This window comes from Arachis hypogaea, chromosome 4 (genome assembly GCF_003086295.3).
Source record: "Arachis hypogaea cultivar Tifrunner chromosome 4, arahy.Tifrunner.gnm2.J5K5, whole genome shotgun sequence".
NCBI lineage: Eukaryota > Viridiplantae > Streptophyta > Magnoliopsida > Fabales > Fabaceae > Arachis > Arachis hypogaea.
In genome coordinates, this window is record NC_092039.1 from 125,415,653 (window position 1) to 125,427,116 (window position 11,464).

The following is an 11,464-nucleotide window of genomic DNA, read 5'->3' on the forward strand; positions in this document are numbered from 1 at the left end:
ATCCACATAATAGTTTTGTACAACACAGCATAAAAGCTCAGTTACTTTTAGTTAGTGGATGTGATCACTGATATATAAACTACAACGAACTTGGTTTAGATTGAATAAGGGGTCAAAACCACAAAACTAATGGTTGCAATTTGCCGTAAACTTTGTACAAATATACAAAAGTTCTCATGTTGGATTTTAAGTACACATCAGCATCCTCAATTGCTGACTTGTTTCAAGCTTATAGCACACTTGTCATAGTCAATGATGATGTGGAATGTTTCAACCCACCAATAAAAGGCTAGAAAAAAAAACTATTTTGTGTATTTACATATGTATTTTACTATTCAATAATTCGTAAAATTTATATAAAATAAGTTTTAAATTTTAGAGTAAAGTATATTTTTTGTCTCTAAAATTTGACAAAAGTTTTAAAAATTTTCTAAATTTTATTTTGTTTAAATTTTGTCCCAAAAATTTTTGATTTGCATCAAATATACTCTTAACGGCTAAATATTAAAAAAAGTAAGACCAATCTAACAATAATGTATGAAAATTATGTTTGATTTGCTTGTATTGAGGGTTGTTCTTATGAAATTGTTGTTGAATTGGTCTTAAATTTTTTGAAAAATTAGCCGTCCGGGGTATATTTGATGCAAATCGAAAACTTCTGAGACAAAATTAAAACAAAATAAAACTTAGGGTTATTTTTAAAACTTTTATCAAACTTCAGAAACAAAAAATATACTTTATCTTAAATTTTATTTAACAATAAACAAATGTATTAATTGAAACATAAAACAAAAAACAGTACAAAAAATTTATTTATAACGATAATAAAAATAATCGCTAATAATATAATAATATGACAAATATATACTTGTCAAAAAAATAAATTAATTAATAACTAATAAAAATAGTTATAATATTGTTTTCATTAAAATTTTAAAATAGTTAAATGAGTATAAATAACGGATTTTCTTAATATTAGACTAGTGGAAATTGCAAGATGAAGTATAAGATTTCCACGTAGGGCATGGAATATAGATTAGGATGCATGTCCACCACAAAGGGTTGGTGGTCCTGGGTTTGGACGGTGACCCTTATCTATTAAGACTATTCTCTTCACATGGCATGTGGGACACTAGGGTTTTCTTGTTCTTTTTTGTTGTTTTAATCAATTGCTGCTCCTCCAACAAAAAATGGATGTGCCTTTGACCCTTTTTCTTCTCCCAAATATATTTTTTTCACTTTGTTGTGGGGAGTAGGGGGTACTAATTCAATTTTGCTTTGGATTCAATTATGATATGGTGTCTATTCTCATTTGATTTTGTTTCACTTACTTTTATTTTACATTTTTTTCTTACATCCTTTAATTTGTTTTATTATTTAAAAAATATTATATATTATTTAATTTATTTTTAATATATATTTTATATTAGTAATTAATTTTTATGTACATGTATTGTAATTTATTATTTTATATATACATTTATATATCATTATTGCTAATCTTAGCTTCTTAATTTGTTAGCAATTAAATTGATTAAAGATATCACTACTCCTAATAAAGGCGTATTTATAGCAAGTTGATCACTAGCTTGCATATTTACTTTTTAATTTTTAAAAAAGTATTTTGAATATTATTTTTAACACCATATTTGGAGTACTAATTGATTATATATAAGAAGGAATAAAAAAAAAGTATATATTCAATAAACTTTTAAGAGAAAAAGAGAGTATTATTATATTCAGACCAAATAAATAGTCTTCACCATGTTGACCTTGATCTAGAATCATCATTACATCTTTTGATCTTTATCTTCAAATATTCGGTGTCTTTTAGTAAGTAAATATAATTCTATTTAGTGTTTTTTTTTTCCTCCGAAATAATCGCAAAAAATCAAGAGCTTTCTAATCATTACAAAAATAATCTACTCTAATATGTAAATTTCAATTAATTTGATACAGAAAGTAATTCATAAAAGTATATTTTGTTCCAAAGCTGTGGAATAATAACAATATCAACGAAGTCATTATTAGAAACAGTTAGGTACCAAAGCACTGAATTCGTAGGTCAATTTTACTGGAATATTTATCGAGCATCATCTTGATTCGTAAGCAACTGTCACAAATCAGTTACCTAATTAATAGGGCAAAACACTAAAATAAGCCAAGGAAAAGAAATTTTTACGTAAATCCGTCAAACCAAAATTTATTTCATAAATCAACCAATGCATGTTTATATGTAGTTCGAATCAACTAGATTCGAACTCAATCTACACATAATTCGAATCATATTGCTTCGAATTATACACAAAACTCACACACACACTAATTCGAATCAACTTGATTCGAATTACACACATACAATAATTCGAATCAAGTTGATTCGAATTACACCCTGATTTATTAAAAAAATTAATAATTTATTAAAAATTTTATTAAAAAAATAATAATTTAAAATTAAAAAATATATATTTTATTTCATGCATTAAAAAAAATCTAACAAAATATTTAATTACGAGACTTTTTTTAAATATTAATGAGCTATCAATTCAAATTCCATACAATACTCTTTTGTCCATTTTTAATAAATTTTTAAAAAAATATTAATGAATATTTTTTAATAAATTTTTTTAAATTATATGGTGAGATATTACATGATTCGAATTACGCATGGAAAGTTCAATCACTCTGATTCGAATTATATGGTGAGCAATTCGAATTCTATACAATACTCTTCTGTCCATTCTTGATAGCTCATGAATACTTTTTAATAAATTTATTTTAATTATACCACAAAAAAATATTTTATTCTATGCAAAATAATTTAAAAATGGCTTAAAAGATGTTAGGAGTACTATAAAAATTTGTAATGACTTAGGACATTAATAATTTAGAAATTAAAGAAAATATATTTTTATCATGTATTTACCTAAATCACTAGAATATTACAAACTTTTATAGTACTCGTAACATTTTTAAGCCATTTTTTAAATTATTTTGTATAGAATAAAATATATTTTTAAATTATTTTGGATGGAATAAAATATTTTCTTTAATTTTTAAATTATTATTGACTATCTAGAGTATTTTATTTAAAATTTGTGTACATGCATGTATTTACCTAAATCATTAGAACATTACAAATTTTTATAGTATTCCTAATATTTTTTAAGTCATTTTTTAAATTATTTTGCATTATTTTTTTGTGGTTTATATAATTAAAATAAATTTATTAAAAAATATTCATGAGCTATCAAGAATGGGCAGAAGAATATTGTATAGAATTCGAATTGCTCACCATATAATTCGAATCAGAGTGATTGAACTTCCCATGCGTAATTCGAATTATGTAATATCTCACCATATAATTTTACAAAATTTATTAAAAAATATTCATGAGCTATTAAAAATGGACAAAAGAGTATTTTATGAAATTTGAATTGATAGCTCATTAATATTTAAAAAAAGTCTCGTAATTAAATATTTTGTTAGATTTTTTTTAATGCATGAAATAAAATATATATTTTTTTAATTTTAAATTATTATTTTTTAATAAATTTTTTAATAAATTATTAATTTTTTTAATAAATCAGGGTGTAATTCGAATCAACTTGATTCGAATTATTGTATGTGTGTAATTCGAATCAAGTTGATTCGAATTAGTGTGTGTGTGAGTTTTGTGTATAATTCGAAGCAATATGATTCGAATTATGTGTAGATTGAGTTCGAATCTAGTTGATTCGAACTACATATAAACATGCATTGGTTGATTCATGAAATAAATTTTGGTTTGGCAGATTTACGTAAAAATTTCTTCCCCTTAGCTTATTTTAGTGTTTTGCCCTAATTAATATGATCTCCCTCTTAGTATATATAACTTAGATATAAAAATATATCATTTTAAATTATGTGTGTGTCTCATGATAGTTATGTTGATCTTCTCCACAATGCTCACATATAACTTTTCCTTGTTTATATATAGTTTTATATATCATCACATTACTTTTTCACTTTCAAGAAGATTAATATATTATTAATGTATTATATCATAATAAAGGGAAAACTAAATTAAACGACAATTTCAACTAAACAATATAATGCATGATAATATCTAGTTATTAATATCCAGAATATATAAGTATAAAGTCTCTTCAGTCAAAACCAAATTATATTGGTCAAACGGTTAATTTATTTGTCTGGCTAAATTAAATAAGTATTAAAGATTTTAATTTTATATTGTGTTTGTAATAATTTATTGGCTAATAATAAATCATTAAATAAATTTAGATTTGTGACAAATTAATTTTTAAATTATTAGATTGAAAGATATCGTAAATAATAATAATAATAATAATAATAATAATAATAATAATAATAATAATAATAATAATAGTCTCTTCAACGAGAGCATGCTTGTGATGATGATAAGTTCCTAGTGAATAATAATGAACCACTTTGGAGTCTTTACTCTTTAATTAGAGCTCCTAATTAAACTTGTAAGAAAAAGTTAGAAGTAGTGCAAGTAACATTCAATAGATAGATATAGCATGGCATGAAGATAAGCATGACAAATTTTCAAGGGCTTGGAGACAATGAAGATATGCATGGTCACTACTTATAGACGTGACATGCATCATGAAATTAACATTAACAGTGACACATTTTGATGATTATGCATGATACATACATACAGACACACATACATACATAGCTAGCTAGCTGTTCAAATCAAGAGGACAAAATTGTGTGGCTCAAAAGTGTTGCCAAATGTTTAGAAACGTGGAAGGCATAAATTATAGAGCATGAACACTTGGACATGGTTTCTTTAGAGCAAGCTAGATTTGGTGTTATAGTACTTTGGTTTGTATATATATATATATATATATATATATATATATATATATATATATATATATATATACCTTAATTGGTTATATATGTCTACTTTATTATAGCATGCTTTTTATAATTTGTTATTATTATATATAAATTAAACTAGTTAGCTAGAATGATGAGGGCCTCACAAATGAAGAAGAAGCATAGTCCACAAGCTAAGTGAGAAGCTAGGTTCAAATTAAATTGCATAATGAGTTATATGAGGAGAAATAGATTTGATACCACTATTTAAGAGATTATGGCTAGTCACCATCTATCTATATGAATACCCCTATCCCCACAAATCGAAGGGGAGAAGAAAAAATGAAAAATCATAACGACAAATTAAACTATTACAAAATAAAGTACCTTTATATATATATATATGTTTCTGAAAATAATTAAAGGATAAAATATTATTTTAGCCTTTAACATTTATGTCAAATCCTAATTTTGTCTTTAATGTTTTAACGTTCTATTTCAATTTTAAATTTTTTTAAATAAATTTAATATTGTTTTACAATTAAATTTAACACGAATAATTAATATATTTAAAAGCTAATATATATAATGTTCGATTACGTAAATAATATTGACCTATCACTAATGTAAAAGTTTTTTTTGTTAATTATTCAAGTTAAGTTTAACGTAGAACATCAATAAATTTATTTAAAATTTTTTGAGATTAAAATAAAATATTTAAAACATAATGATCGAAATAGAATTTCGCTGTCTTATTTATTTCTTTATATAAGTACCCAACATAGTATACAAATTTTAGAAGGAAAAGCAAAACTCTCTAAATTTTAGTATACAAATTTTTTATCCGGGTGTTAGAAGTTAGAACTTAGAAAGGCATCAAACAAATAATGTTCAGTTTTTAGGATGCAAACCCGGTAAATGGTTTTTTCTTTTTGTCATGGTTTGACCAAGGAAAGAAAAACTCTCTAAATGGATTTAGATTTTTTTCCCCTAAAAAATTTGAAATGAATTTCGTTGAAAAAAACCATGGCCCGTTTCTGAACACTTGACCCGTTTAGAGGCCCACTAATGCCAAGATATGATGACTTCTGGGCTGATCAAGAGATTTATCCATTCTTTGTAACCAAATGCTGAAACTCAAGTCAGTCACTAAGGTTTAGATAATTAGGATTTCGCGAACGAAAAAAAAAAAAAAGAGATTTTAATTTATAAATAAAATTAAAAGAGTAAATTAAATTTAATATAAAATTATAAAATTATCCTATCTAATAAAAAGATTTTAAATTCGGTTAGACTTATTCAAGTATCAATAAATTTTAAAAGTTAAATCGAAATTTTAATTAAAACATATGATCAAGGAAAACAAAAAAAAAATAATGCTATATGTATATCAAAATCAACCAGTTAACTACTAATATAAAATATATGTTAGAATACAAATACATATTAAAAATAAATTAAATTACATATGTATTTATATACAAATACATTGGTACTGATTTTAGTAACTAATTTTAGTGTACAAATAGTATTTTTGAAAAAACAAATATTGTAATTAATTAATTATGATAAAATAGATATTTAACCACTCTTTATTATGAAAAAAAACGTATTTAAACCCTCTTTACTAAACTGGAAGTGTTGTATTTTTTTTCAAAGTTTATTAACATTCGCTGAAATAAAAAGGGAGAGAGAAGAAAGAATGGCGCCATGACAGAGTATAGGATATCCTTATTATGCTCAAATTCCATTTCAATCAAAATGATATTTTCGGCTACAAACATTCTTCACAAGGGAAAACGATATTTTTTACTTTTTAGTAGTAGGGATGGAATAATAGCATTAACATTTTAACAACATTCTAACACTAATAGTAGTCACCAGGAAAAAAAAAAAAAAAAACACTAATAGTGCACTTAAGTTTTTAACTCCTAGCCTACTACTTTTTTAGGGTTTCATATATGGAGCTTTTAAAATAAAAGAAATTTTAGTCATATTAAAAACGAGTTAAACAAAACATCTTATACACAAATATAACTATATAAGAGAATGACTAATTTGGCAAATAATTTTTTTGTATGCACAGTATTTTGAACTTTTATATTTAGTAGTTAGTAAGCTAATTTTCACTTTTAGAACAAGAATATAAATTGATTTAATTCGAATTAAATTTGAACAAGTTGATATCAATATTGGTACAAAGCAAAAGAATGTCTCGCACTTTCTTTCTTACCTCAGACACCAAAGCAGGTTTGATTGATGTTTTAATATTACAAAATTTTGCATTACAAAATCAACATTCATCAACAAATCAGATTCTGTACAATTTGCAAGTAACTTTGGTAGAACCCCCTATCATACAACATATACTACTCTTCCATGGATTTTGTAAACACATTCAATTATCATACCCTCTTCAATTAAATATGCTTTCTTTATAAAACTAAACTCCCTAAAAAGAAAGAAACACAAAATAACATTAACACCCTATTTAGTAACTGTTTCAGGACACAAAATACCAAACCATTGAGACAATTTTGAAACGTAAATGAATTCGACGAGGCGATTCGTTCACCTTGGTCCTGATAGCTCCATGGCTTGGACTAACAACAAGGAATCATCAGTGAGATCAGAATACCTATCTGATAAAGATGATTCATGAGGTTTGGATTTTGAAGTGTTAGTAGTAGCAGTAGCAGCAGCACTAGTATCAGCTCTTTGTGAAGCTTCTCATCTCTCTGCTAATCCATCACCTTCAAGCATTCTTACAACTTCAGACATCTTTGGTCTATGCCCTGGAAGGTTTTGAGTACATAACAATGCTACTTGAACCATTTCCTCAAGCTCAATCCTGTCATAGTTCCCTTTAAGATCCTTGTCCACAAGCAACTCTAGCTTCTTCTCCTGATGAATTTTCTTTACCTGAATCAATGTGAACAAAAATGTAAGTATTCTTGGTTGAATATATCTTGTAGATATGATCGATGTGTAAACAGTTTTACTGTAGACAGATACATGATAGGACAGTTGTGAGTCCCTTAATTAGTATGAAAATGACTAAACATTCCTACATACCCAATCAAGCATGGCTCCTTTTTGGTTAGCAGCTTTTCCAAACTCTAGTGCCCTTTGTCCTGTGATCAATTCCAAGAGGAGAATCCCAAATCCAAACACATCAGTTTTCTCAGATGATTGTCCTGTAGATAGATACTCTGGGGCTATGTGTCCTACAGTGCCTCTAACTGCAGTTGTGACATGTGAATCTTGATGATCCAGAAGCTTTGCCAACCCAAAATCACCAACCACTGCTTCACAATAGTCATCAAGCAATATGTTTGCAGCCTTCACATCCCTATGTATTATCTTTGGATCACATTGCTCATGAAGATATAATAGCCCCCTTGCTGCTCCTAATGCAATGTTCTTCCTTGTTCCCCAATCCAACACCGGCTTACCTGTCAAAATCGCCAAAACCGGTATCAGAATGCTACTAAAACCTGTTAAGGATCCATAAAATTTAGACACTAGAGATAAATAGAGTGTATACATAACAAAAAGTTTTAGATTATTATATCTAAGTGTATAGACAAATTTAATGAGGCAAGCGAAATTTCTGCTATATACTTGCATTTGTCCCTAAATATAACAAGGTGAAAACTTGCATGCAGTTGTTTCAATATGAAATAGATAGTTGAGAACTTTTAGATGACAGTTTAGTCAAATATGTCAAATTCAAGGATGAAATTCTATGATTGATATTACCCTTTAGACGTGAAGCGACGCTGCCATTGGACATGTAAGGGTAAACTAAGAGCCTTTCTGTTGGTGTCATGCAGAATCCATAGAGTCTGAGGAGGTTCCGGTGGACGGCGAGGCTGATCATTTCGACTTCAGTCTGAAACTGAATCTCTCCTCCAATGGCATTGCCATCTTTCAGCCTCTTGACAGCTACAAGAGTGCTATCAGAGAGAACTCCTTTGTAGACATTTCCAAAACCACCCTTTCCAAGAATGTTCTTGCTGCTGAAGTTATTGGTAGCAACTTGGAGTTCTCTGAATTGGAACCTCTTCAAGTTTCCAAGGTATACTTCTTCGTGATGCCGGTCTAAAACATAAAAAACATTCAACATTTAAGCTGTATATGAATTGAAGGAACCATTATAGTACTCAATTAAAGAAGGAAAAAGACATGCTAACTATGATGCTAATTGGAAAGTACCTTTCACATCAAAGAATGCTTGTTGATTGTGCTTGTGCCTCCACCAAAGAACAAGGCCGAAACCGAGAACTATGAGGCAGAGACATCCGAGACTCAAGCCAAAAGCAATTGCCATTTTATGAGATTTTGGTTTGCTTGATGGTAAGGCATCTAAGGAAGAAGCAAATATATTGATGTCACAATGACACAATTTCACAATTAATTCGAAAAACGATGAAACTCTTAAGAGATCTTATTCTTACCTTCAGTGCCATTTAAGTTCATGGACATTGGCATCAGTGTCAAGCCATGGCAGTTTGGTTCTTTTCCAGTTGCACAAACAAGGGGATTTCCAACAATGCTGAAAAAACATCAACAGGAAAAATAAGAACATTCTCTTATGTTAGTACTGAATTTTTGGTTTCTTGAAGCCTATTAGAAACAAATGCACCATAATAATCAAGAAAAAGAGATTTATTACTTGAAGGATTTAGCTAAAATTCTTGGTATAGGGCCACTGATATTGTTGTAGGACAAGTCACTGAAATTGATAATCACAAAAACAAGAAAACTATAATTAGAATAAGAGAAAACTTCAAAAACAGAATTATTAATACACAAAAAGAAACAAAAGAAAGAGTTCAATGAATATTACAGAAAAGCAAGCTGTGTCATATTAGCCAATGATTCTGGCAATTCACCATGAAGACTGTTATTATTGAGCCTCCTGAAAACAGTTTAAGAAAATTAAACTCTTGAGCATTTAGACATCAAAATCAAAGACTATAAGCTTCCAAAAATCTTAGCTCATATGATATAATATTAGCTTACATGTATTGCAAACTTCTCAAGTGGCCAAGTGAAGGGGGAATTTCACCACTGAAGAAGTTGTTAGAGAGATCGAGAGTTTGAAGCTTAGGAAGTTTTCCCAACTCTGAAGGGATTGGTCCAGTTATGTTGTTATTCTGAAGCAACCTGGAAAAGAAAACAAAAAAGCAGTTAAAAAACCAGAACACTTATCTAAATTTGTAAGCTTCAATCATCAAATTAATGATAACACTGTAGTGTTTTCTGATTGTGATAAATTACTTACACAATCTGAAGGTTGGTTAAGTTTCCTATGGTTGGAGAAAGAGTACCAGATAAACTTTGACTTGGAGTACCCCTACACAAGGCAAAACCAAACTTCATTTTCATCAAACATTTTAATCAATTTGAACCAAAGAAACTAGTACTTCAACACTTGTTTTGGTTTTTCTACTTCAAATAGAAGATTATGAAGAAGAAACTTACAATCCAATCACCAAGTTCTCTGCAGAACAAGTAACCATAGTCCAGCTGCAAGGATCAACAGCATCCGCATCCCAATTATCCAAAACACCATGAGGATCCACCAGTGAGTTCTTTATCCCCATTAAAGCTTGAACTGCATTAAAGAGATATAGATGTATAGAGAAATAAGACACCACCCCATTTCATAATTCTGCATATTGAGCTCATACATGAGGAAAAGTTTGAAGTTTTACCTTCAAAGTTTACTCCTTTGGGAGAAAGCAAAGCAGTTGCAGTGCTAAAAAACAAGAAAAATGCAACAGAACATGGAAGAAGAACTCCTCCTCCTCCTCTTCCTCTTCCTCTTCCTCTTCCACTTGGAGTCCCCATTGAAATTGGAGCTTCCAAGGATCAGTTCCAATAGAAAAGTACTTGAAGAATTAACAGTGACGTTAACTGATGATAAAGAAGTTGTTTTGAAACTTTCAACAGTTCACTTCTCTCAGATATGAGTGTGGTTGTTTCTTCTTTCTTCACACTGTGTGATGATGATGTTCAAAATAAGAAAAGAAACTAAATTTCAATGCTTTCCATGCCAGAATGAATCTCATTCACCAAAAATCTTGTGTCAGAACCAAAGAGAAAAAGGAAAAGTATAAAATGGAAACTTAATCTAGCATGCTTGTCACTGACTCATTGTACTCAACAAAATAATATATACAAATGTCCCTTTAACTAGTCTTATAAGAACAAACAAATTAGAGGTAAATATTTCACTGGCATATAAGTGTAGGATAGGGACAGAATGGGAAATTCACTTTTTTTCTTTATGTGTTTGTTAATCATGGACATGCTTAGAAAGCATAAAGTAAGGTTTTAATGAAATTATTATATATGTGCATTAGCACAGCAGTAGATAAAGTAGAAACAAAAAAAAGTACTTGGAAACATGATAGATATGATTTGATTTTGTTAAGGAGCATTATGCTGATACATCTATAGAATATTACCACAACATGATGCTTTCTTTTTTCCCTTTTCTGGCCAGAACAATTAATAATATAATCTTAGTAGTATTAACCAGTGTGCTTAATTGGCAAAGAAATGTGCAAATTTTGCTGAAATTAGCCACATTGCAAGT

General features: G+C 28.4%; 1 protein-coding gene across 1 annotated transcript; it reads right to left on the reverse strand.

The window, feature by feature from the left end:
* Positions 1 to 7,075: 7,075 nt before the first annotated feature.
* On the reverse strand, positions 7,076 to 11,188 carry LOC112797976 (protein NSP-INTERACTING KINASE 1). Its single transcript, XM_025841107.3, has 11 exons — positions 10,578 to 11,188; positions 10,345 to 10,477; positions 10,145 to 10,216; positions 9,883 to 10,026; positions 9,707 to 9,778; positions 9,533 to 9,592; positions 9,315 to 9,412; positions 9,073 to 9,222; positions 8,617 to 8,958; positions 7,930 to 8,309; positions 7,076 to 7,776 (listed from the first exon to the last, which is right to left on the reverse strand). Exons 1-11 carry the CDS (start codon positions 10,711 to 10,713, stop codon positions 7,585 to 7,587), a joined length of 1,779 nt encoding a protein of 592 aa, XP_025696892.1. The 5' UTR covers positions 10,714 to 11,188; the 3' UTR covers positions 7,076 to 7,584.
* Positions 11,189 to 11,464: the final 276 nt, after the last annotated feature.

Excerpts from the sequence above, each read along its gene's own strand:
- LOC112797976 (XM_025841107.3), bottom strand. The coding sequence starts at position 10,713 with ATGGGGACTCCAAGTGGAAGAGGAAGAGGAAGAGGAAGAGGAGGAGGA. Across the intron at positions 9,413-9,532 it reads ATTTTAGCTAAATCCTTCAA|CATTGTTGGAAATCCCCTTG; the intron begins GTAATAAATCTC and ends ATGTTTTTTCAG. Across the intron at positions 7,777-7,929 it reads AAGGAGCCATGCTTGATTGG|GTAAAGAAAATTCATCAGGA; the intron begins GTATGTAGGAAT and ends ACATTGATTCAG.